General features: G+C 56.1%; 1 protein-coding gene across 1 annotated transcript; it reads right to left on the reverse strand.

Annotated features, from left to right (window-relative positions):
* Positions 1 to 590: 590 nt before the first annotated feature.
* MYBPC3 (myosin binding protein C3) lies at positions 591 to 25,181 on the reverse strand. Its single transcript, XM_074273875.1, has 33 exons — positions 25,075 to 25,181; positions 22,584 to 22,850; positions 19,394 to 19,522; positions 19,232 to 19,306; positions 18,426 to 18,574; positions 18,202 to 18,319; positions 17,522 to 17,570; positions 17,168 to 17,197; positions 16,929 to 16,979; positions 15,962 to 15,982; positions 15,321 to 15,484; positions 14,287 to 14,419; positions 13,696 to 13,820; positions 13,023 to 13,128; positions 12,585 to 12,751; positions 12,278 to 12,443; positions 11,358 to 11,464; positions 11,185 to 11,214; positions 10,570 to 10,706; positions 10,272 to 10,349; positions 8,103 to 8,262; positions 7,870 to 7,974; positions 5,824 to 6,012; positions 5,111 to 5,245; positions 4,720 to 4,887; positions 4,481 to 4,569; positions 4,111 to 4,306; positions 3,216 to 3,355; positions 2,468 to 2,627; positions 2,250 to 2,386; positions 1,766 to 1,952; positions 1,045 to 1,082; positions 591 to 913 (listed from the first exon to the last, which is right to left on the reverse strand). The coding sequence occupies exons 1-32, from the start codon at positions 25,097 to 25,099 to the stop codon at positions 1,072 to 1,074; spliced, it is 3,804 nt and encodes a 1,267-aa protein (XP_074129976.1). The 5' UTR covers positions 25,100 to 25,181; the 3' UTR covers positions 591 to 913; positions 1,045 to 1,071.
* Between the last annotated feature and the right edge of the window lie 951 nt (positions 25,182 to 26,132).

Genomic DNA, 26,132 nt, shown 5'->3' on the forward strand with positions numbered 1-26,132 from the left:
CACGTGCCCTGGGCCGTCAGAGGGGGCCTGGGGCTCAGCCTTGGGGGCAGCTGGGGACTGACCTGGGTCACCTCTTCTCCCAGAGCTGGCGCTGGGACTCGTGCTGGGTCAGACCGGGCAGGGGCAGGTCTTGGGCCTGGTCTATAGGCTTCCTCTTTGCTATTGACAGTTAACCTCTGCAGGGGACTGTGGCCTGTGGCCTCCTTACCTGGGGCGCCATGCCCGGGTCAGACTAACGCTGCCTCCACCCCTGGGGCTCTTTGTGCCTGGTCCTCTGCGCCTTCCCTGGGAGATAGGCGTGGCGAGTGACGGGAGAAACTGGGGCTGTGTGGGAGTCTTCCTGACTGCACAGGGTTGGAAGGTACCCCCCACATTGCCCCGGGATGTGAGCGGCGTAAGGTGAGGGTGGCAGATCAGCTTCTGCTGCGGTTCAGATCCCACGCCAGCCCTCCCCCTGCCAGGCCACAAGGTCTCGAGCCCCCTGCCGGCCACGGGCCCGTCCCACACTCGCGCCTCCATGATCACCTCGGCCGAGTGCTGCCCCCCCCATGGCTCCCCGGGCCAAGCCGGGCAGTAAGGAAAGACGGAGCGCAGCACGAATCCTTTATTAGTCCAGTAGCCTCGAGGAAGCCTCTAGCAAGCCGCCTTCTCTACCTCCCCCCCTAAAGCCAGGCCTGGGCAGGATGGCAGAGAAAGGAGGGGTCCACCCGGGCCAGTGTGAGCCCAGCACGACCCGCACTCTCCTCAGCTTTCAGGCACAGAACGTGCCCATCCCCCCTCACCCCCCCCAGCCGCCTGAGGCAGGGGACCTGGGTTTCTGGCCTGTTCTTTCCCTCCCTCCCATCCCCAGCGGGCACACACACAGCAGAAAGACTGGTTTCCTCCACGGTCAGAGCTGGGGTCCCGATGGCACCTGTGACAGAGGGCACAGCTGTGAGCGGCCTGGGCTCGCCTCCGCCGCTTTAGCAGAGCCCCCCAGGGAGCCTCGCTGACAGGCCCCCGCTGATCCGCCCCCCCTTCCCCCGCACTTCCTGTGCGCCTCACCTGGCCTTTCTGGGCCCTCGGGCCTGGTCACTGAGGCACTGGGGGAGAGAGAGAGAGAGGGAGGGAGAGCTCCCAACTGGGCTCAGCTCGGCCAGCCCCCCCAGACGGCCTGCCCAGAGCAGCCCCTCCCGCTGGCCTGCGCCTCCGCCTGGCTCAGCAGGACGCGGGGATCCACCTTGGTGCCCGTGGTCCCGGCACCTCTGCCGAGGGCCGGATTTCCCAGTCAGTGCTCTTGGGGTCATGAACTCGGAGCCCCCGAGACCTTAAGAACTATCCGGCCAAACTGAGGGGCTTTACAGACGGGGAAACTGAGGCGCAGGCAGGCGCCGGAGCCAGGCCCTGTGACTCCCAGCGCTTCCCCCGGCCGGGACTTCGGGCCTTCTTCAGAATGGAAGCGGGGGTCAGGTCGGCTTGGGGGCGGCGCTGCAGGGCGGTGGGGAAATGCTCCAGCACCCCAAGAATGATAACTGTGGCTGCCGTTTAGGGAATATTTCCCAAATTGTCTCCCTGGAGCCAGGGCCCGCAGTTACTGGGTGTTAGTCTGAGGATATCTCGACTTCGGGCCAGTTTCTGCCCCCCCCCCCCCCCAATGTTAGAGGAAGTCAGCTCTCGTGCGAGTCTCGCGCGATCTCGGCCCCGGGAGGGCCCGGGAGGACCCGCAGGAGCGGCGTGCTCCCGTTGCCGTGCTCCCTCACGTCCCTCCGGACCCAGCCGCTCTCACCTCGCACCTCCAGGCGGCACTCGCACTGGGCTTCCCCCTGCGCGTTGACCGCCCGGCAGACGTAAGCTCCCCCGTCGAAGGGGCAGGGCTTCCGGATCTCCAGAGTCAGCACCCCCTGCTTGCTGAACATCCGGAAACGAGCGTCCTCGCCCAGATTCAGCCCGTTCTTGAACCAGGAGATCTTGGGCTGGGAACCAAGGCAGGGGCGGGGGATGAGAGCATGGAATCGGCCAGAAACTCTGGCCAACTGGCACCTACTGCCCCTCCCCCCCACTGAAAGGCGCTGGGGGCCGCACATGGGCCCGAGGACTTGCGCCAAAGGCCCGTGGGCCTGCGAGCCAGTCCCAGTGGGACCCGTCATCACGCCCCCGTGACCCTGCTGGGTCGAGCCGACGGCTTCCCGGGGCCTCCTGAAGGCTTTGGGCCCCTCCCCCTCCTCGGGAGGGCCAGGGATGGACGGCCCGCTCGCCTCCCGGGACGTTACCTTGGGGCTGCCTCGGACGGCGCAGCACAGGACCGCGTCGTAGCCCGCGATGACCGAGCGGTTCACCAGGGGCTGGGTGAAGCTGGGAGCCTCGGAAAAGTCCAGGTCCTTATACGTGGGGGGCTGGTACGTGAGGCCTGCAGCGAACAGAGGGCCTGAGAGGCGCCCCCCAGCCAGGCCCTCCCGTGACCCCCTCCCCCGCCAAGCGCGGACCCTACCTATTTTGGGGATGAGGACGGGCTCTTTGGTGGTGGCGGCTTTCTCGCTGGCGCCCACCATGTTGTGGCTGAAGACCCGGAAGTAGTAGTGGTTGCCCATGATGAGCTCGGAGACCACACAGTGGGTGCGCCGGTAATGCTCCAGGACCGTGAACCATTCCTGGGAAGCGGAGCCCATTAAGCGCCTACTGTGTGCCGGGCGCAAAGACCAGTGTGAGCCCCCTGACCCCCCGTGTGGAGGGGGCCCGACCAGCAGCAGGAGGGTGAGGGCGCCATGGAAGTGTTGGGGGGGTCCCCCTGCGCTGGGCACCGTGCGGAACGGCGAAAACGAACCCCCCTCAATGAACCTACGTCCCTGGGGGAATAGACATTGGGGGCTGGGGGGGCAGGGAGGCTGTGTGCAGACAGACAGACACACGCTGCCAGAGACATCAGGAAGGGCCTCGGTCAAGGCAGAGCTAACTTAGCAATCCCAGGGGGCAGCGCGAGTGAGGAGGGGGAGCAGTGGGGGGATGGGAGGGGGACACGGCCTAAGCAAAGGCAGGGAGGCGGGACACGGAATACTGGTCACAGGGACCCAGTGGGCCAGCAGTGAGAGCTGCACCTCCGGGCCCAGGGGGACCAGCTCGGCCTTGTCAGAACAGGGGTGGCCACGGCCTGGCCTCCAGAGGGGGGTCCGTCCCACCCGGACTGAGACAGCGCCCTCCCCCGGGGCCTTATGGGAGGAGGAACCAAGCCCCCCCCTCACCATGGTCTTCTTGTCAGCCTTCTGCACCGTGTAGCCCCAGAGCTCAGTGTTGCCATCGTCCTGGGGAGGTTTCCACTCCAGGGCCACATTGAAGCCCCAGGCTTCAGTGACTCGCACCTCCTGGGGGGGGCTGGGTTTGTCTGTGGACAGCAGGGTCTGGGTCAGCACCAAGCCGCCCTCTCCAGGTTCCCCAGGCTCCCTGGCCTCCTCAGCCTCCCTGGCCTCTCCAGGCTCCCCAGGCTCCCCGGCCTCTCCAGGCTCCCCAGCCTCCCGGGCCTCTCCAGGCTCCCGGGCCTCTCCAGGTTCCCCAGGCTCCCCAGGCTCCCCAGCCTCCCCCAGCCTCCCCGGCCTCTCCAGGCTCCCTGGCCTCCTGGGCCTCTCCAGGCTCCCTGGCCTCCTGGGCCTCTCCAGGCTCCCTGGCCTCCTGGGCCTCTCCAGGCTCCCTGGCCTCCTGGGCCTCTCCAGGTTCCCCAGCCTCCTGGGCCTCTCCAGGCTCCCGGGCCTCTCCAGGTTCCCCAGCCTCCCGGGCCTCTCCAGGCTCCTGGGCCTCTCCAGGCTCCCCGGCCTCTCCAGGCTCCCCAGCCTCCCGGGCCTCTCCAGGCTCCTGGGCCTCTCCAGGCTCCCCGGGCCTCTCCAGGCTCCCTGGCCTCCTGGGCCTCTCCAGGTTCCCCAGGCTCTCCAGCCTCGCTGATGGCCGGAGAACAGCAGCCTCTCTTCCCCCATTCCCGGGCTATCAGGGTTCCAGGGCCTCCTGCCCTGCCGGCCCGTCTCTGTCCCAATTTTTCCTGGGGCAGCCCCGGGGAGTCGAGAACTACTTGTCTCAGGCCCGTGGTTCGGAGGGGGGCGGGCTGGTGACGGCGGGAGTCTTGGGGGCCCTGAAGGTTCTGGCGCCTACCGACAATCTGCAGGAGCAGCAGGGCCCTGTCCTCCATGTTCTCGATGCGCACGGCCACCTGGTAGGTGCCCGAGTGGTCCCTGCGGGCGGCTCGCACGAACAGGATGGTGTCCGTGGGGCTGTTGCGGATGCTCACGTCGGTCCCCGTCAGCGGCTGCCCCTCCTTGCTCCAAGTCACCTGGGGCCGAGGCTTCCCCTGTGGAGTGCTGAGTGGTCAGCTGACCCAGGGTCAGAGGGGCAGTCCAAGAAAGGGGAGGGGGCTCCTACCCACCCCCCTCCCCCACCAACAGCCATGGGCCAGAGTGCGCCCCAAGGCCCCCAGCCGCTCAGCAAGGGGGGGCCGCCCACAGCGGGCACAGTGGACGCCGACCTGGAAGGGGATGAGGATGTTCACGGGCTCGCCCACTTTTCTCTGCACGGTCTGGCGCAGGTGCCGAGGCAGCCGGAGCCTGGGCCGCTCTGTGAACAGAGAGCCACGGTCAGAGAGCGCCAAGTTAACAAAGGGACACCCAGGCCTCTTGCTGTTCTGCAGGGACCTGGACCAGATGGGCCAAAGCTGCTGCAGCTCCGGGGGAGGGGAGAGCCGCTCGTCCCGCCCTTGGCACTCACCCAAAATCTCCTGCACAGTGATGGGCTCCTTGGTGGTGGCAGGGGCGCTAGGCCCGGCCAGGTTGTGTGCCCGCACTCGGAAGAGCAGCCTGGCCCCCGTGGGGAGCTCCTTCACCAGCAGCGAGGTGCGCTCCGTCAGACCCTGCGAGGCGGCTACCCACTCGGAGGCTGCGGGGAGAGCGGGGTTGTCGGCGTGACGGGAGAGAAGGAAGCTGAGCCGGGGCATGGCTGCCCATCAAGGGCTTGGCACTCCTAGGCTGGTGCCCACCGGGGGCACAGCTGCCCACCAGGGAAACGGCACTCCTAGGCTGGTGCCCGCTGGGACGATGCTGGCATCTGAACGTGAGCCACAGGTGGGTGCCGGATGGGAGGGGAGGAGGTGCCGACTTACATCCCTCTCTGCAGTATTCCACGCTGTAGCCGTCCAGCCCGCCAGCCCCGACTCGCTCCGGGGGCCGCCATTTGAGGGAGACGGTGCTGTCGGACACGTCCTCCACGCCCAGGTGGGTGGGCTCGCTGGGAGGGCCTGGGGGGCAAGAAGCCGAGTAGGCTCAGGATCCTGGGGGCCTGCTGTGTGCCAGGCCCTGGGAAAGGCCATCTTTTCCTGAATGTTCCCATCCCTTCCCAGCTGCACCTTTGCTGTCTCACCTTCCCTCTGCCTTACCAGCTGAACCCAGGTCCCTTCCTAACAAGTATGTCCGTCCAAATTCTGCCTGAAGGCCTCCAGGGATGGGGGGCTCACTTCCTGCCCTCCTGGGCACCCCCTTCCCCTCAGGGGCTTCCTGATGCTAAATCTGGGAGGGGCGGGTCTCCACCTGCCCCTTGACATCCAGGCAGGCAGAGGTTTGGGCAGTGGCAGGTGGGGCAGTGACCCAGGAGGCCAGAGGAGAACCCCAGCCCCACCTGCCAGGCCTGGTCCCTGAACAAAATGGTCACTGTCTGTGGAGCTTCTCAAAGCCTCCCCAGACTCTGCCCGAGGCCCCCCAAGCCAGTGGTGGAGAATGGCTGCTCGTGGGGTCCCTCTCGCCCTCGAGTGGCTCAGAGCTCAGAGACCCAGGGCTTAGGAGTTGGGCCCCAGCTGGCAGCCCGGGGTGGGGGGCTCACCTATGGGCATGAAGGGCCGGGAGGCGGGACTGGGCCGCGACATGCCAATGGCGTTGACGGCGTAGACGCGCATCTCGTACACCACCCCCTCGATCATGCGTCGGGCCTCGTGGCTCAGCTCCCGGAGCAGGTCAAAATTCAGCCGCATCCACCGGTAACTCTTCTTCTTCTTCCGCTCCAGGATGTAGCCTGGGGGGGGGGGAGGAAGGGGAGAGGAAAACAGAGGGGAGAGCTGAGGAGGACAGAGGGGGGCTCTCCCACCCACATCCGGGAAGTTTGGCTGGACCACCTCGGCCTACCGGGGATCCCGCAGCAGCATCGCTCCGGCCGCGCGGCTCCCTCTTCCAAAATCGTTTCATTCTCACTTACCTGGGCCGGCTTGTTCTGTCCAAAAGAAGTAAGCTCCTTGTGAACAGAAAGGGCTGCCTTTTTGTCTTTTCATTGCCAGTGCCTAGCACTGTACCAGGTATCCAGTGGTGCTCAATATTTATTGAATGATTGAATGGAGAAGTGTGAGAGAGAATAGATAAAATACATCTAAGAGAACCCACGATGCTCCTTCCCTTCTATCTGAAACATCCTCTTCTACGTGAATCCCAAAAGAGATTTTTTTTTTTTTTTGAGGAAAAGAACATATCTACAAAAGTAACCGCAGTAGTTCTTCTCTCAGGGCAAAAAATTGGAAACTGAGGACTTTCCATCAATTAGGGAATGCTGAACAAGTTGCGGCATGTGATTATGATGGAATATCATTGCTCTGTGGGAAATGATGAGCAGGATGCTCTCAGAAAATCCTGGAGAGCCCTCCATGAACTCAAGCAAAGTGAAATGTACCGAATACAAAGTAACGGCAATGTTCTGGGACCATCAGCTGGGAATGACTTCACTATTCCCACCAGTACCTTGATCCACAACTATGAAGTACTTAAGTACTTAGGATGAAAAATACTATCCATACCCATAAAAAGAACTGATGGGGAATACAGATGGAAGCGTTCTCTCCTCTCTCTCTCTCCCCCTTTCCCTCCCTCTCCCCCTCTTTCTTTGTCCCTCTTGTCTCCGTCTCTTTTCTTCCCTCCCTCTTTCTCCCTCTCTCTCTCTCCTCTCTGTCTCTGTCCCTCCTTCCCTTCCTTTCTCTTTTTCTTTTCCTCCTTCCCTGTCTTTCTCTCTCATTATTATTTCCTTTATTTTTCTTCAGTTTTTTTTTTGGGGGGGAATCTATGTTTTCTTTCCACACATGACTTTTATGGAAAAGTTGTATATAACTTCACATATCTTTTTTTTTTTTTTTTTAATGGGGGCTGGGAGTGGGAATAAGAGAATCTAGAACTCAAAAGTTAAAAAAAAGAAAAATAAAAAAGTTTTAAATGTAAAAATATTAAACAAGATACATTTTGTAAGAAGATCCACTTCTGTTCTCAGGACTCCGAGGCCACTGGCCTGGGGCCACCAAGAGGATCACAGGAGATCTTGGAGCTCAGTTAGTCCAAACTTTACAGATACGGATCTGAAGCCGGGGAGGGAGGACATTTGCCCGAGCTTATGCAAGTGGCAGGCAGCTGGGTTAAGGTCTGACAGGATGCAGCGAAAGAACTCTGGGAGATGACTATGAACCACTCCATAGAATCCCAATCCCTCTATTTTTGTCTGCCTGCATTTTTTATTTCCTTCACAGGCTAATTGCACACTATCTCAAAGTCCGATTCTTTCTGTACAGCAAAATAACTGTTCGGACATGTATACATATATTGGATTTAATTTATACTTTAACATATGCAACATGTATTGGTCAGCCTGCCATCTGGGGGGAAGGCAAAAAATTGGAACGAGGAGTTTGGCAATTGTCAATGCTGAAAAATTACCCATGCATATATCTGGTAAATAAAAAGCTATAATTTAAAAAAAAAAAAAAAAAAAGTCTGACAGGAGTCTCCGACCTGAAAGTCTGGCTCTCTTTCCCAATCCCAAGGCAAGATCGGGAGAGCAGTCCTCTGAGGGGCCCCAGGTCAGCAACTGTCAGTCAATCAGTGGACATCCTTGCCTTACCTAGGATGGGCTGTCCTCCATCATAGGCGGGGGGCTCCCAGTGCACGGTGCAGGAGTCTTCCCCGACATTGCTAATCTTCGGGGCCGCAGGTGGGTCGGGGACGTCTGAATGGAAAAGCAGATGTTGGATTGCCTTTTCATCTCAGGGCCCTCCCCCCAGCTCCCAGGGCTGCTTCTCTGTCCTCCAAGGGAGACCCTGTACCTGGAGCCCCGCCCGGTGATGCCCTCCTTACCGATGACCTTGACAGTGATGTTAACCTGGTCTTCACCCACAGGATTCTTCACCGTCACGGTATAGACGCCCTCATCCTCCTTCTCAGCACCCTCCACCGTGAAGATGCTACGGTCCTTGTGGGTCTCCACACGCACCCGACCTTCGGTCTCACAGAGTAGCTGGGACAGGGAGTGGGAGCCAAACAGAGGAAGGAGGTCACTGCTATGGGAGAACCCGGGGTCTCCCCAGCAAAGTCAGGGCTATGAGGGACTCCAGGGGGTCCTGTTTCCTAGTTCTCTTCTTCCCAAGAAATCCCAGCCCGGGGCCAGGAACCCTCCACAACTGAGCTTGATAATCAATTAGCACTACCTGGGGGTCCCCGTAAATGCAAGGCCCGTGCTGGGCACAATGGGGGGAGGGAAAGCCAAGAACATGAGATTGGGGATGCAGCATGGGGAGAGAGCAAAGGACTTGTTGTTCCTGAGATTCCTTAGCTCTGGGACCTCTCTCTTGGCTACAGGCCAGGGAAACTACACTTAGGTCTCAGGGCACTGGAATTCTGAGATCCAGCAAGGATATTCGGCTTCTAGTCCAAGCACAGACTCATCTTGGGGAGGCCGTTGACCCTCACTGACTCACCTGTTCACTTAGGAATGCTTGCTCCCTCATTCAGTCAGTCACTCAGTCCTTCATTCATTCATTTATTCACTCACTCACTGGCTTCTTCATTCACTCATTCACTTGCTCACTCACTCCTTCCCTCTTTTAGTCATTCATTCATTCATTCACTCCTTCCTTTGCTTATTCTCACTCACCTGTCATTCACTGACTCACCTGTTCTCTTAGGAATGCTTGCTCCCTCATTCATTCATTCACTCATTCATTCATTTATTCACTCACTCACTGGCTTCTTCATTCACTCATTCACTTGCTCACTCACTCCTTCCCTCTTTTAGTCATTCATTCATTCATTCACTCCTTCCTTTGCTTATTCTCACTCACCTGGGATTCACTGACTCACCTGTTCACTTAGGAATGCTTGCTCCCTCATTCAGTCAGTCACTCAGTCCTTCATTCACTAATTCATTCATTTATTCACTCACTCACTGGCTTCTTCATTCACTCATTCACTTGCTCACTCCTTCCCTCTTTTAGTCATTCATTCATTCATTCACTCCTTCCTTTGCTTATTCTCACTCACCTGTCATTCACTGACTCACCTGTTCTCTTAGGAATGCTTGCTCCCTCATTCAGTCAGTCACTCAGTCCTTCATTCATTCATTTATTCACTCACTCACTGGCTTCTTCATTCACTCATTCACTTGCTCACTCACTCCTTCACTCTTTTAGTCATTCATTCATTCATTCACTCCTTCCTTTGCTTATTCTCACTCACCTGTCATTCACTGACTCACCTGTTCACTTAGGAATGCTTGCTCCCTCATTCATTCACTCATTCATTCATTCACTCATTCATTCATTTATTCACTCACTCACTGGTTTCTTCATTCACTCATTCACTTGCTCACTCATTCCTTCACTCTTTTAGTCATTCATTCATTCATTCACTCCTTCCTTTGCTTATTCTCGCTCACCTGGGATTCACTGACTCACCTGTTCACTTAGGAATGCTTGCTCCCTCATTCAGTCAATCACTCAGTCCTTCATTCATTCATTTATTCACTCACTCACTGGCTTCTTCATTCACTCATTCACTTGCTCACTCACTCCTTCATTTTTTTAGTCACTCACTCATTCATTCATTCACTCCTTCCTGTGCTTACTCTCATTCACCTGTGATTCACTGACACACCTATTTACTTAGGAATGCTTGCTCCCTCATTCATTCAGTCACTCAGTCCTTCATTCATTCATTTATTCACTCACTCACTGGCTTCTTCATTCACTCATTCACTTGCTCACTCCTTCAATCTTTTAGTCATTCATTCCCTCCTCCCAATAGGTGAGAAAGGGCTTTACAGACCTTCAGGCAATTGTTACTGGGGGAGGTTATTTCTGAGCTGGGACCCATACCCGAGGGTAGGAGAACATAATCCTGACCACACTCCGAGGGCTTGCCCAGGAAAGAGAAGGTGGGGGGTGGGGCGTTCCTTCCAGTGGCTGGGGCCTAAATACCCCAAGCTGGATGGAGGAAGGGGGAAGGGGCTGGGCCGGCAGGGTCTCTCACCTTCTTCTCAAACACCCACTCCTGGTTGTCCCCGGCTTGGCTGGGAGCCTCTGGGGCCTCCCCCGGGCCTTTGCTTCCCTGAAAGGCAGAGCCTGGATTGCGGGGGGCAGAAGGGAGCTGAGCCCTTGCAGCCCTCCCCGGAGCTGGGCCCCCGGCCAGCCCTTCCTGTGGGCGCTTGGATGCTCCCCTTTCTCCCTCGGTTTCCTTCCCCTAGTGTGTCACCCTTTGTGGGCCTGACACACCCACGTGTGTCCGAACCCCTGGCCCTGTGCGGGTGCTTGGGAATGGGGGAAGGCACCTGGGCGGCCTTCTGCCAGATGACGGTGGGGGCCGGATCCCCAGAAATGGGCACGTCCAAGCGCAGCTTGTTCCCAGCCACCACCACGATTGTGTCTGGTGTGCGTCCGGGGCAGTCCAGGTGGATCTTGGGAGGCTCTGAGGAGGAGACCCGGGACCCAGGACGCCCGCGGGGGGAGGGGGGGCACATCAACAAGAATGAGTGGGCATTTGAATGGGAAGAAGGGGCTGCATTGGCCGAGCTGGGGGACCTGGGAAAGCTGCCCGGCTTTCTGAGTCCCAGACCAAACAGGGCTGCACTCTGGTGGTCCTTTGGCGAAGGCTTCCTCTAGATGGTTTTACATGGACCCACAATACAGCCAGGCCTAATGTGGTACCGCCCACAGGGCGAGGGCTGGGGGCTCTGGGGGCTCCGTGGTGGAGGAATCCTAGTATTCCTCTCTAATCCCGTCCCTAACAGACATGGAACTACAGGGGGGCCCTCCGCTTCCCAATGCTTTCTGCAGGACTTTCCTGAGGCCCAGCTGGCCCCACGGCTTTCCACCAGCCAGCTCTAAGAAAGGGAAGGACCAGGGCAAGGGGGGTGTCCGCGGTGGAAGGGGCCCGTGACTCTCACCTTGCCGGGGAACAAAGTCAATTTTGACCTCTGAAAGGGAAGGAAAGAGGGGGAGAATTGAGAGGTTCCCTCCAGCCCAGCTGGCAAGCTGGGGGTTTCCCCTCCCCCTCCCCCGAGGTCCCGGTCCTGCTGGGTGGATGCCCCAGCACCGGGGCTGGCAGTGCCAGGCTCACCCATGAAGTGCAGCTTGGCTGAGAGGTTACAGGCGAAGCCTTCGGGCACAAAACTGTAGTCAGCCTCATCGGCCGGAGTGACGTCATCGATGGTCAGCTTGTGCACCCTGAGGGCAGAGGCTCAGCTCAGGGAGGCCAGGGAGCCCACAAACCTCTCACCCGATCACCCCAAAATTGTAGCCTCTTGGAGAACTTGGGAGGCTGGGTGTGGGAGGAAGCATCATAGTTCCACCTTTTTTGTTTGTTTTTTTTTTCCTTTTGATCTGATTTTTCTTTTTCTTTTTTTTTTAATTGTAGCTTTTTATTGACAAAACAAATCACGGGTAATTTTTCCAACATTGATCCTTGCAAAACCTTCTGTTTCAAATTTCCTCTCCTTCCCCCTCCCCCCTCCCCCAGATGGCAGGTAGTCCCATACAAGTTAAATATGTTAAACTATATGTTAAATCCAATATAGGAATACATATTTATAGTTATCTTGCTGCACAAGAAAAATCAGATTTAATCAGATTTTTCTTGCACAACTTGACAAATATGGAAGTATGTTTAAAAGGACAGCACATTAATCTATATCAGATTGCTCACTGTTTTGGGGGGAAGGAGAAAAATGTGGAAGCTTTACAAAAATGAGTGTTAAGGAGCATCCAGGTGGCTCAGTGGAGAGAGCCAAGGCCCTGAAATCAGGAGGACCTGAGTTCTAATGTGACCTCAGAAACTTAGCACTTTGTAGCTGTGTGATCCCTGGGAAAGCCACTTAACCCCAATTGCCTTAGGAAAAAAATTAATGTTGAAAACTATTTTTACATGCATCTGAAAACGATATGAGAAATATAGACCTTTGATCCCTCTTCTCCCTCGTTGTCCTAAGAGCAGGCAGGGGCCCAGAGTTCTCAGGGGCTGTCCCCCTGCTACCGACTCACCGGCCAATGTGGGACACCTTTATGCGGCTGTCGGGTACCAGCTCGCGCCCGTTCTTCAGCCAGACCCCCTTCACGTTCTCATCGGACACCTCACACTTGAACACGGCCTGGTCCCGAGCCCCCACTGTCAGGTCAGCGATACTCTGATACACCTCCAGTGTCTTCTCTGGGGGGAGGCAGAGCGGCAGGTGTGAGCCCCGTGTGTGTGTGTCCCACACCCTGTCGGGGGCTCCCACACTCGGGGCCCCAAGCCTCCGTTTGGGCTGGGAGGGGGCTCCCCGCCGCTCTCCTCCCGGCCCGGCCTCACCCTGCACGATGAGCTCCGCCAAGGCCTGGCCCCCGCTTGTGCGGACGGCGTAGTGGCCGCTGTCCTCCAGCGTCGCCTCGTTGATGATCAGGTGGTGCTTCCGGCCGTCCTTCTTGAAGCGGTATTTGAAGGTCTCCTCTCGGGTCAGCTCCACTCCATCTTTCAGCCTGGCCCGGGGAAGCCAGTCATTGTTATTGCGGCGGTGGGAGAGGGGCCCGAGGCACTGGGGGGGCCATGGGGCGCATGGTCCAGCCTGAGGCTACTGAACGTGAGACTGGATAACTTGGGCGCACGGGACACCAGCCCCGACCTCCCAGGGCTTTCAGGACTGCCTCATCCGGCGGCAGAGGGCACAGACGGCCGCCGCTCCCCTCTCCCATCCCTCAGGTTCCAGCCTTGCCCTCGGTCTTGCAGTAACTGCCCCAAGCCCAGGCTCACCATTTGACAGGGGCTCCCTCCTCCGACACTTCGCACTCAAATTCCACCCTCTGTCCGGCTGTGACCATCTGGTCCTCCAGGGCCCTCGTGATCAGCACCGGCGGCTCTGCCAGAACGCAGTGGAGGCTTGCCCCGGCTTGCTCAGACCCAGTGCCTCCCCAGCCCCCCCATCACCGCCTGCTCTGGCACCAGCCCCTTCCATGGCAGGGTCGGACCGGACCCAGAGCCGTTAGGGGAAGGACGTTAGCGGACTAGTGAGCCTGCAGAGGAGGGCGACCAGGACCGTAGGGGCCCTCTGGTCCGATTTATTTCACAGGGAAGACATGGAGGAAGAGAGGAAAGGGTAAGGGAGCTGGAGGATCAAATCAGGAGCTGAGGATGCTTAACCTGGGGAAGAGAAGGTTGGGGGTCGGGTGGGGTGAAAGATGTAAAAGTGGCCACCCCCCCAAAGACGGACTGGTTCTGTCAGCTTGGGTCTCACTGGAGCAGAGACAGGGAGACAGCGGGAGAGCTTCCGAATCCTCAGAGCCAGCCCAGGGGGGACCATGGGGGGGGCTCCCTGGAGGGGGTCAGTGGGCCAGTGACCGCCAGCAAAGAGAAGCCTATTTGGAGGGACTGGGCCAGATGGTCTGGGGGGGGGGGTCAGGGAGGGCCCTGCCCCCCCCACACCCACCTTTGACAAAGAGCTCCGTGCTGCACTTGTCCCCATTCACCACGCATTGGTAGGCAGCGTCGTCCGCCAGGGAGCACTGGCTGATGGTCAGCATGCGCTTGTTTCCAGAAGACTCAAAGATGTACCTGATGGGAGGGGGAGACGGACCCTGACGGGACCAGCTCCGGCCCAGCGGGGGAGGAGCCAGAAGAGGGAAGAAGAGAGACCCTGGGGAAGTGTGGGTTTGGGATTATCCTCCCAGGACCACAGGATTGCAAGCCTTTTTTGTCAGGTGGGGTTAACTAGCTGGTCCGCCCTTCCACGTGTTCTTGCTCAGTCAGGCCCTTCTCAAGAGCTACAGCCCACCCCAACTCCTCAGAACCCGGCCCAAGCAAAGAACTTACTTGCTAAAGGCCAGACCGGGAGATGAGCGGTTTCAGAACCGAATAGGAGAGACAGAGATGGCAGAGAAAGAGAGAGAGAAGAAAGGGTCACCCTCACTCACCCTCTGGCCGCTCTGTGTCTCCCCCAGCGCCCCTAGGCGTCCCATCTCCCAGTGCCCCCTCAGGGTGCCCCACCCGTGCCCGTCCCCATCCCTGCCAGCGAACGCACCTGCCGGTCATTTGAATTTCCTGCCCATTCTTCAGCCATTTGACTTCAGCGTCAGGGTTGGCCAATTCAACCACCAGCCGGATCTTCTGCCCTTTGTTGACCTGGTAGGCGGGGTCCAGCTTCTTCAGAAACGCTTTTGGGGACACAGAGACAGCTTAGCTTGTCCCGGGGAGCCTGCCCCCTACTCTGAATCAGTGTCCAAAGTGGGTGCGGAACGGGACAGATGCTGCCCCAGAGAAGTAGGGGAGCATGGGAAAGGAGCGCCAGCTTTGAATGCTGGCTCTGACCCTCCCTAGCAGGGTGGAAACAGGGAACCTCGTTTCCCACCTATAAATGGGGGAATAAAACCAGATCTCACAAAGACTTTTAGAAAACCTGGTAAAAACCTTAAAACCAGAAACAGGGGCTTTAAGCTTGCTAGGATTCAGTTTCCTCTCGTATAAAATGATCTTGGAAGTCCAAATAATTCTTGCCTCCTGCACCCTGGGACCTCTCAGAAGTCTCTGCTTGGGCACCCCTCCACCCTCGCCTGTCTCAATCCTCTTGGCATTTTGTTTCTCCAGGTGCATAGACCCCAGGAGCCTAAGTTCCGTGAGGGGAAGGGCTGCCCTTCTACCCCCGCACCCCCACCCCATGCCTTCCTTTGCACATAAAAAATGCTCACTGGAGTGAGACCATAGATTTGGTTTCAAGGGGCATTGAGAAGTCAACCCCCTTATTCACAGCCGAGGAAACTGAGGGCCAGAGAGAAGGCGGGGTCAGCTCTGAATCCTGAGTCTGGCCGGGGCCAAGGGATGCTCGAGTGGCAGACTGGGGCTTCTGGCCTTCCCATGGAGGGGCTGTTCAGTCCCTGCCAACCAGAGCGCAGGGTCTGGGACAGCCACACTGACCTGCACGCCCAAGTGGAGTGGGCCAGCAGCGAGAAGGAAGACATAGAACCTTTCCCTGTCAGGAGAGCTGAGCTAGGAAGAGGAGGAGCTCTTTGGGAGGCTGGGACAGGGAGGCTGCTGGGAGGCAGGAGTGGGCCGTCCTACCTTCGCTCTTCTTCTCCTCCTTCTTCATGCCCTTGAGGCGTTTTAGCATGCCCCGGAGGTCTGTGACCCCGTGCTGGAAGGCAATGCGCTCATACTCTGAGGGAGGAGCAGTTCTGAGGATCTCCCACACGTCCTCCTCCGCCGGGGCCTCCAGCTTCGGGTCCCTGGTGCCAAGCAGACAAGTCCCATAGAGGAGCGCCTCCCCTTCGGCCCAGCCCCCTCCTCATCGTGCTCTGGGACACAAGAGCCCCCATCCCGAGCCCCAAAGAGTAAGAAGCCTCCTCCCCCCTCCCTCCCATCTCCTCCACCACACGGTGGTTGTAGAGGAAACTCTTCTGGAAGACAGAGGGTGGGAGGGGCTCCGGGAGCTCAGGGAAGCCGAGGTGGGAGAGACTGAATGGAGGCTGCGGTTCTGAGGCTTCCTCCCCAGTTGGGATTGGAACAGGGAGGAAGAGCCACAGGTAGTCTCAGGTTTGGGGCTTCAGCTTTGGGGCTTTGGGGAAAGAGCTCTGCTTTCCCGCCGGGGAGGGAGCACTCATGTGGGGCTTGGTTTGAGATTTGGACCACCAGGGAGACCCAAGATGCCTCTGAATGAGTCCCGCTTATTCAGCCAATAGGTCCAGAAGGCTGAGGCTGCTCACCTGGATGTTCGAAGGAAGCTACTGCGCTCCAGGTACGGTGAGCCAAGAGATGAGAGAGAGAAGGTAGTGGGCTGTGTTAATATCATTCATGTCCCCTCTGCCCCCACTGGCCTCCTTAACACCCTCCCCCAACCCCCAAGTGAAAGCCATTTAATTTTCCCCCTGAGGCAATTGGGGCTAAGTGACTTGCCCAGGGCCACACAGCCAGGAAGGCCATTTAGTTTTTTAAGGGACCCGGATGAGCTGGCCCTGGGATTTCATGGGGTGGGAAATCCCCTCTGCCAGCGCAGCTCTGCCCCTGAGAACCTCAGAGAATTGTGAGGGCGCAGGCCGGGGTCGCGCGGCGGACGGGAACGTGTTCCGCACTTCGAGGGCTCTCAGAGCCAGGGGGACACGCTGCCTCTCAGCAAGGGGGAGGGGGTCACAGGGAATAAGCTAAGTCCCCGGGGAGAGTCCTCCTCAATGGCCTTTCCCTCCTCTTCCCCCAACCCCCCTCACGTGATTTCCTCACTCTCTGGGTGGGAGACGTCCACAGCGCCGGCGGCAGCACAAAGGGGAGGACGGAGAGCAGAAAAGGAGGCGGAAAGAGAAGTCAGGGGTGGTGCTTGGAGACCCCTCCCCGCCCCCTCCCCCTGTCCTCATGGAGTCCCCAGCTCTGCTCCAGGCAGACTGAGAAAAACAAGGTGGGGGTAGAGAAGCCTGACGGGAAGGGCCGGGAGCCGTCTGGGAGCACCCGCAGCCCATCGGCCACCGCGGACCCAGGGATGCCCACTTTCCTGGAGACTCGGGTCAGGGGGGTCCACAAAGCCCCGCCCACCGCGGTCTAGCCCCGCCCACCCGCCCACCTGGCCCGAGAGGCAGGCGGAGCGAGGATGCTGAGGGGCACCGGGGACGCCAGGCAGGGAGGCTCCCCGGGCTCCCCAAGCTGGGGGGCCTGGACACGGCCGCCCCTCTGGTGCCGGCTCACCTCTTCTTCAGCAGGGAGGAGAAATCCAGGCTCCCGCCTTCGTCGTCTCCGCTGCGGAGAGAAGCCCCGCCCCCGCAGGAGTGAGGCTGGAGAGGGGGCCACGCAGCGAGGTCCTGGGAAGTTACGGGGGCGGGCCCCAGGCCAGCCTCCCCAGCGGCGTCCCCCGGGGCTCTGGGGACTCCCTCCCCTCTCCCCCCACCCCCCCACCCCCCACCGGCCGAAGGGCGGGGCACGGATACCTGGTCCTCCGGGCGCCGCCGGGCAGGCTCCTGTAAGGACCAGAGTTAGTTAGGAAGGGACGAAGCTCCGCTCGTTGTCCCAGAGAAATAAAGGGGGCTCTTTCCAGGGGGGCCCCCGCCTGCGCCCACCCCGAGATCGCTGCCCGGGCTGGGAGAGGGGCCTTAGGGAGCCCCCCGGACCCCTCCCCCGGGACCCCCCCTCCCCGGGAGCCCTCGATGAGGGGAACTGTTGGTTTCATTCCTTCCCACCATCCCCAGGGGCAGCGTCGGCGGCTGAGGGGCTCCCGGGGGGCAGCGGTCAGGCTTGGCCGGGGACACCTGGGGCGCAGCTGGGGCAGAGCAGTGTTCACTCACGGGCGACGGAATGCCGAGCGAAGGTCAAGGTCGGCGGGACCGATGGCCTCTAGGGGGGGGAGAGAGAAAACTGTGCAAGGGGCGCCAGAGAAAGGGGGGCCGAAAGCCCTCCCCCTCCTCCTCCATTGTCCTAACTGCATGGGGGGGGGTGAAAGAAGCCCTTTTCCACTCTGGTCCCATGGAAGAGGCGGCATCTGAGCGGGCTTCAGGGCTGACCCCTGTATGTCCCATTTCCCTCCCCCTCCCCCCCCTTCCTCGCAGGGTGCCCGGTCAGTGACAAGACTGGGAGGAGCCTGAGAAAGATGCTCTAGGAGATAAGGGAGGGGGGAGACAAGGGCCGCGGCCTCACGGGACACACTGAGGGGACTTTACAAGGCAACAAGCATTTAAAGCACCCACTCAGTGCCAGACAGCGGCCGTCAGCCTCACTCCCTTGACCCCGTAACAATAGATTCACTTCTACATCGTTCTTAACTTTATAGCCTTATGCAGGGTCACCTTTTCCCGCATTTTTACGATAGGAAAGTGGGATGTTGGGCAAACCACTTGACCCCGATCGCCCCCACAGAAAGAAGGCAAGTTCAGAGAGATTGACCCGGTGAGGGGCACAGCGGAACTGCGTCAGGACGGATCTGGACTTTTTTGCCTCCCAGGCTGGGATTTGCGGCCTCCGCACTCACCGTGGACCGTGAGGTTAAAATTGCAGCTGTCAAACTTCTCCTTGGTGGACACTTCGCACCGGTAGCCGCCGGCATAGGCCGCCTGGACCTCGGAGATGTGCAGCTCAAAGAGATAGACCTGGAGGGGGAGGGGGAGTCAGGGGCGGACTTGGGGGGGGACCCAGGATGCTCCTTGCCGCCTTCTCCCAAGGAGGCGCAGGCCCCTTCCCTCCCCCGCTGCCAACCTTGCTGGCCCGGTCATAGCTGTCGTGTAGCTGCAGGTTCTTCCCCACTTTGCCGCTCAGATCCATCCACTTCCCCTTGAACCACTTGACCACGGGGGGCTTCAGGAGGCTGGCCCCGGCTACTTGGGCCGAGAAGGTGATGCTGTCCCCTGGGAGGAAGGAAGGTATGAGGTGAGGAACAACCCCAAGGGCTCTCCCTCCCCCCCCTTCCTCACGGCAGAATGAGACAGAAGGCCTGGATTGGGATCCCAGCCCCGATTCTTCAGGGATTCATGACCACAGACGAGTCACTGCTTTGTGCCTCAGTTTCCTCATTTGTAAAACATGATATTTGTATTGCTCACTTAAGGGGACCATTTTAAGGAAGGTGTTTGCAAACTCTAAAGCGCTATCAGAAGGTACTGATGGCAATGTGTGAATGAATTGTGGGTGCTCCATCACAGGCTTCCCTGGGTCACTGCAGAGTGAGCGATCCATGGGAGGAGCCTCGGGCCTCGGACAACAGGCTCAGAATTCGTCACCAGGCCTGTATCCAAAGTCTTTCTAGCCCAGTGGGGCCCACCAAGACTTGGACTAAAACTCACATTGCCTTCAAGTACTTCGGGTCAAGAGTCACCTCAGAGCCAGCCCTACTTTCTCTCCCCCTCCCCCCTTCCCCCCAACCCTCAGCCTCATTTCACCCAAATCTGCCTCATCTACTAGAATTTCTGGTTGAACTCTCACCATGATGTGTTATTAAAAGTGGAGGTAAATGAGTAAAGGATGTGCTTTTTGCTATTCAGCCCCCTCACCCCATAAGCACTCACCCACAGTCACCTCACCATCCTGGGGCCGGGTCACAAAAAGCCCAATGGGATCATCAGAAACAGCTGCAGAGATGGCTGGAAAAGAACCCAAGTTGATGGATCTCAGCCTTCAGCTATAAAAGTCTCTCTGCCCCCCAGCTTCAGACCCATGTCCTCCCTTACCTTCACCATTGGGAGGGCATCCTTCGGACCCTGTAGTGGGAGCATCACCTGGAGCAGGAGGTTCAGAGGGCAAGGGTCCCTCAGGGGGAGCAGGGACTCCATTGGGGGCTGGAACAAGATCAGGCTTTTCTGTGTGGGACCAGAATGAGAATAAATTTAAGGAGGAAGGTATCTAATTTTAACATCTACTATTCTGTGTTCCCACCCCATATTCCCAGAAGTCATGGATATCTCGAAAGCCTGTCAAACTTGAGCCTTCCTGTCTCCCCTTCTTGACTCCCCTATTTTAATTAAAGCTATTCAGGCTTTAAACTTCCAAATCAACTTTGACTCCTCCCTAGCCTGCTAACCAAAGCCTGCCAATTCTTCCTTTGAAATAGCCCCCTTCCTGGACTCCATCATCTGCAAAAGAACATAGGGAGATCTCTTCTCTGGGGTCGAGCTAGTTCTTTTTTTTTTCTTTTTTTTAATTTTAATTTATAAATTTTTTGACAGTATCTATGCATGAGATTTTTTTTAACAACATTATCCCTTGTATTCATTTTTCCACATTATCCCCTCCCTCTCTCTACTCCCTCCCCTAGATGACAGGCAATCCCATACATTTTACATGTGTTACAGTATAACCTAGATAGATACAATATATGTGTGTAAATATCATTTTTCAAGCTAGTTCTTTAGAATTTTTAGTTACAATCACTTTGTAATTGTCGTACTTTCTATTTTCATTGTTGTCATCATTTTGTAGATTGTTTTCCTGGCTTTGCTTACTTCACTTTGCTTCAATTCATAATTAATTATGTAAAAAAAAATATCTAGTTCACCCCTCTCCCCCAACAAATTTTATGATAATGAAAAAGAATTTCATTCCACATCTTGGTTTTTTTAATGAAAGCACACACACACACACACACACACACACAAAGAAAGAAATAGTCCCCTTCCACTTCCATAGCTCCCACTTAAATTCAGGCTTTCATTATTTCTCATTTACACAATTGGATTAGTCTTTCTAACTGGTCCTGCTGGTCACTCCTCCCTCTAAACACACACATAATACCAGGATGCAGATGATAATAATAATCTTTACGTAATACTCTAATGTTTCTAAAGTACTGTACATGACCTTCTAATCCTCACAATAACCTTGGGAGAGAAGTGCCTTTAATATGGCCATTTCACAGTAAAGAGGCAAAGAGAAGTCAAATGACTTGCCCATTGTCACCCAGCTGGTCAGTATTCCAGAAGGGATTCAGACTGATTATTCTTGTCCAGATCTGGCTCTGTAACTACTAAATCACCTAGATCTTCGAAATCCCATGATATAGCAGTAAAGCGATCGGCTTTGGAGTTCTGGGGAGAATCCCCGTTCCTGAAACTGCTGAGTGCATGAGCGTCTTGTCTCTGAGATTTAATTTCTCCACCTGTCAAATGGAGGTGAGGAAACTATCCTTCAGATAGCTTCCATTTCTAAATCTATGATCCTGTACTGTGCTCCGAATGATCCCAGATATAGATTTAAGGGAGAAGCTAGATGGCACAGTGAAGAGAGTGCCGGGGCTGAAGTCACAAAGACTTGAGAATTCAAATGTAGTCTGGGACATTATCTGTGTGACCCCGAGCAAGATTGTTTGCCTCAGTTTCCTCATCTATAAAATGAGCTAGAGAAGAAAATGACAAACTATCCTGGTGTTTGCCAAGACAATACCAAATGGGGTCACAGAGAGTTGGACATGATTGAAAAATGACTCACCGGTAACAAATATAAGTCTGACCATATTTTCCCCTGCTTTTTCTAGATATCTCCTCCTACCGGTTTTTGTTAGTCATAGATAGAAAAGATGATGATTTCATAGAATTATATGTAGAATTATTAAGGTAGAATTGACACCAGTGATCCCAATGATTTTTTTTATTTTTTATTTTCTAAGCAATCCATCATATCACTTGCAGATCAAGAGAATTTTGCCTCCTTTTCACCTTTCTTTGATCCTGTAATTTCTTTGTTTGTCTTTTTTGCTATTGTTAGCATTTCTAGAACTAACCAAGCGATAGGAATGACAATAGGCTCCCTTAGTTTTACCCTCATCTCAGTGATAAGGCATATAGTGTTTTCTCTCTTTCTAGTAAGGTTGTCATTGGATTTTAGGTACAAAGTACTTATCTTGTCAGAAAATGGACTATTTCCCCCAAGCTTTAAAAAAAAAATGGGGGCAGCTAGGGGGCGCAGTGGATAGAGCACCAGCCTTGAATTCAGGAGGACCCGAGTTCAAATCCGGTCTCAGACACTGAACACTTCCTAGCTGTGTGACCCTAGGCAAGTCACTTAACTCCAACCTCAAAAAAAAAAAAAAAAAAAGTAAAATAAATAAAGGAGTGCTATATGTTGTCAAAGGCATTTATTGATATAATAATATGACCTTTATTATTTGCGAGTGATTTGCAATAATATTTGCATTTGATTTATTATTATGAATTCTATTCCCCTGCTCAATAACCTTCAGTGGCTTCTTATTGTCTCTAGGATAAAATACAAACTCTTCAGGCTAGCCTTTTAAGTTCTTCACAATACAACTTCCACCTACCTTCCAAGCCTTATTTTACATCACTCCCTATGCTCACATCTGCTCTATGTTCCAATATCTCCTTTCTTTCCTCATAAATGTGCACAAATCTTTTTCTCCATCCAGAATCTTCCTTCAAAACTCAGCTGAGCCATCTTTTGTCCCCCAATCCCTCCACTTGTTAGTGTCCTCACTTTACCTTTATATTTCTTTATCTGTCTAGATTGCATATTCTTCCTCCCCAGGAGAATGTCATTTCTTTGAGGGCTGAGGCCCTTTTCTATATCCCCGTTACCTAGCAGCGCCACAGTAGGAGTAGGGTTAGTGTCTGAACCTGTGATTTCCTTGGTATAGGATGCTTCAGGATGAAAAAACTCTCTCCACCCTTTTATGTGGACCTTTCCTCTGTAACTTAGCATCCTAAACATTGGGCGGTTACCCCTCTTTCCCAGGGATGAATTTCTGGGCCCCAAGAAGCCCCCAGGTTCAACTTGTCCTTCTAGTCCAAGCTGAACCCTGGGACTCAGAGGGATGGGCACCCAGGTGGAGGCGGAAGACCCACCTTGCCCAGGGGAGCATGTACAGAGCCCAGAGATGGGAGATGGAGGGAATGGAAGGCCACAGACCTGCTTCTTTGACCTTCAGCTCAAACTTGACCTTGGAAGAGCCTGCAATGACAGCATACACTCCCTGGTCTTCGGGGCTCACTTCTCGCACAGTCAGCGTGTGCCTGGTGCCTTCAGAGGTCAGCGCGTACTTGTCACTGGCCGCTAGGTCACTGCCGTCCCTCTGCCAGCGCAGTTTGAGACCTGCCCGCTCGGTCTCAGCTTCGAATGTCGCAGAGCTGCCCACTGCCGCCTCTGTTGTTTTGGGCTTCTTGCTAAATGCTGAAACTGAGGAGCAGAGAGGAGGTTCACCATTCAGTTTTAGGAAGGCCCCTCTTTGCCCACAGATAACTTGCCCCCGGAGTGGTCCCTTAATTCCTCCCACCCCAATCCCAGCTCTCCAAGCAGTTCTAACCTTGTCTGTCCTTGCATAAGTGGCTCCTTATCAGCACGAGGCCCAGAGGGGATAAATTTAGCCAGATTGCAGGAAGGTATGGGATTTTCCCCATTTTCTGACCCTTCCCTCCTTGTTCAGAATCCAGGAGAGAAAGTATTAGATTAGCTCCCCTGCAAGGGTTGACTTGTGGATGCTTGTACTCCCGTACTAGAGTGAGTCCCCCGGAGACCATATGACCCCACTGTGGGGGGATTCCTGCCTTTGCCCTGGCCCATCCCCACCCGTCCTGAGGATTGCCTTCCTCTAAATCTCTGCAGCCAATCCCTCAGACTGATGCCTCCCTTTAGACGCCCCCCCATCTTCTCTTTCTCCCCTTCATGAATCCCACCTTGGACACCTGAGAAATGGCCAGAGGGTGCTTCCCCAAGGGAGCTGGAGGACTATGGGGGGGGGGGGGAAGAGCCAGATTCGCTTTTGTCACTTCCTCTTTGTGCAAGATTCTTCATCTGGGAAATGAGGGTCATCCTATTATCCCAATTTGGGCTGTTCCATTATTCAAGGGTATCCCACTCTTTATGACCAAATGGGGCTTTCTTGGCAGAGATCCTGGAGCGGTTGGCCATTTCCCTCTCTGGCTTATTTTACAGAGGAGGAAACTGAGGCAAACAGAGTGAAGTGAAGTGCCCAGAATCACAGCTAGTGTCTGAGCCCCATTGGGACTCAGGCATTCCTAACTCCAGGCTCCTAGCAGAGCCACCTTGCTGCCCTAATGCAATCCTATTGTTCTGCACCATACCATATCAGTCTTTTTTTGCCTTGGCCTCTGGGCTGGGGGGAAGGGGCAAGAAAAGGGGGGGGGGGAGGAGAATTCTGACTCCGCCTGGAATTTGTCTAAATTTATCTCTCTGGGCCTCAGACTGATAACGAGGCGCTGGGATAAGGCTTGGGGGGCTGGGGAGGGGAAGTGACCCAGACAGGTGCCAGGAAGCAGACACCTGGGTTCAATAGCGCCTTTCCTAGCATCAGCCTGAGGGGTCCTAGACCTCCTCCCCCCCTCCTCCAGCTCAGACCTCTGCCTCCTCCCCAGCCCTATTGCTGGGTGACCTTGGAGGGGAGAGCTCTAAGAGTGAGGAGCGTGGAAAGCGACAGGAAAATCAGACTCCAAGGACCTCTCCCAGCCGCCGTGGGGGGAGGAGATCGGGGCCAGCGGAACCAAATTTACTGTTCTCGGGTCATACCCTCTCCTCCCCCCAGTGGGTATGCCCAGGGCGCAGCTCCATGGCATGGGGGAGGCTGGGTCACAGCATGGCAGAGCAGAGCCCCTTCCTCTCTTGGGGGCTGTCCGCCATTTAATGTTATAAATACAACATTATGTATATGTATTTGTGTACATAAAATTTATATATAAGGTCATAGACAGTAATAAATATAACATTATATACATATATAGCATGATATATATATAGATATATATATAAATATAAAAGCTCACATTCTGTAATATATATAGCATATACATATATCAAGCATTTTATATATATATATATGTATATATATATATATAAAACATTATAAATCCTCCTTGTACAGATGAGAATCGTGAGGCACGGAGACTGAGGGACTTGCGTAACCTCACCCCCTGCCACAGCCCGGATGCCCGGGATCCCAGAGTGGGCTCATGGAGCTGGGGAGGCTCGGGAACGGCTCATTTAGCAGATGAGGGAACGGAGGCTCAGAGACAGAACTTGACTTGTCCAAAGTCCCCCAGCTCCTCAGTCCCGAAGTCAGAATCTGAGCCCCGGTTTACTACAAATCCGTCCCCAGCCGGCAGCGTCCGCCACCCGTGGGGCTTGTGGACCGGATCCCTGGCCTCTCCTTGTGTTCCAACCCTCCCAGCTCCCTCCTCCCTTCACGGGCCAGCCAGGAGGAAAGAGTGGGGGGGACTGAGAAGCAGGGAGAGGTCTTGGGCCCATTCCCCACGTCCCTTCTCTGGGGTGGCAGAGTCTCACAAGCCTCCGCTCCCCACCAGGATCAGCACGGCTCTCCGGGTCCAGCCCCTGTGATCCCCATCCCGACATCCCGGCTCCCTCTTGCCCCCCCCCCAGGTATCTTTACCTATTTTCTTCCCCAGCTCTGGCATCTTGAGGGGGTCTCCTGGGAGCCGGGCACCCACCAAGACACTGGCCAAAGGACGGGGAGCGGACAGGAGTGAGGTCACCGGTGGCTCTGGGCCTATAAAGCTCTACTCCCCCACCTCCCAATCTGCCCCCAGCCTTATCTCAGGGGCCTTATCAGCTGTGGGCTATGGAGGGACTAAATATAGACAAATTCCAGGGAGCAGAGAGCCCCCTCCCTGGGGTGGGGAGAGGGAGACAGGGCCAGGAGAGCAATGTGGCCCAAACCGGTAACCTCCCCCTCCCATCTCCCTCTGCTCCAAGCTCAGTGACCTGGACCCACTCTTAGCCAGAGCTTCTCCCTCCTCCCCAGCATCAGCCTAAGGGGTCCTAGACCTCTTCCACCCCCTCCTCCAGCTCAGAGCTTCTCCCTCCTCCCCAGCATCAGTCCTAGAACTCCTCCACCCCCCTCCTCCTGCTCAGAGCTTCTCCCTCCTCCCCAGCATCAGTCCTAGAACTCCTCCACCCCCCTCCTCCTGCTCAGAGCTTCTCCCTCCTCCCCAGCATCAGTCCTAGAACTCCTCCACCCCCTCCTCCTGCTCAGAGCTTCTCCCTCCTCCCCAGCATCAGCCTGAGGGGTCCTAGATCTAGAACCAAAGCGGTTCCATTGAGTTGGTTGGAGTCATTTGCCCCAAACAGCCTCTATCTTGTCCTCCTGTCTGTCCCAGAATCCTTGTTACTACGGTCAGGAGAGGGACAGAGCAGACACAGTCTTGGGGTCACAGGCCAAGCTGTGAAGGCAGTCGGATTTGGTGGGAAGCCGCCCTGGCCCTTCAGCCTCGGAGCCCAGATTCAGCGGATTCCGGATCCGGGGTCAAAGGCTTTCCTCCAGTATAAAAGGAGGGGTTCGGACAAGCTCAGCCTGAGGTCGGCCCCAGAGCTTCCCGGGACACCTGCTCTGCTACTGGCTGTGTGTCGGGAGGGAGTTCGGCTCGTCTCTGAGCTTCTGTTCCCCTGATCATGAAATGGCGCTAATCCGCACTTTCCAGCCGATCCTAT

The sequence above is a fragment of the Sminthopsis crassicaudata genome, chromosome 6, assembly GCF_048593235.1.
Source record: "Sminthopsis crassicaudata isolate SCR6 chromosome 6, ASM4859323v1, whole genome shotgun sequence".
Classification (NCBI taxonomy): domain Eukaryota; kingdom Metazoa; phylum Chordata; class Mammalia; order Dasyuromorphia; family Dasyuridae; genus Sminthopsis; species Sminthopsis crassicaudata.

What these genes read in the sequence shown, in the direction of transcription:
- MYBPC3 (XM_074273875.1), bottom strand. Translation starts at nt 25,099, where the DNA reads ATGCCAGAGCTGGGGAAGAAAATAG. An exon ending in TGGAGGACAGCCCATCCTAG is followed by an intron (nt 6,013 to 7,869) that starts GTAAGGCAAGGA and finishes CCCCCCCCCCAG; the next exon opens with GCTACATCCTGGAGCGGAAG. An exon ending in CCGGCCCTTCATGCCCATAG is followed by an intron (nt 5,246 to 5,823) that starts GTGAGCCCCCCA and finishes CTTGCCCCCCAG; the next exon opens with GCCCTCCCAGCGAGCCCACC.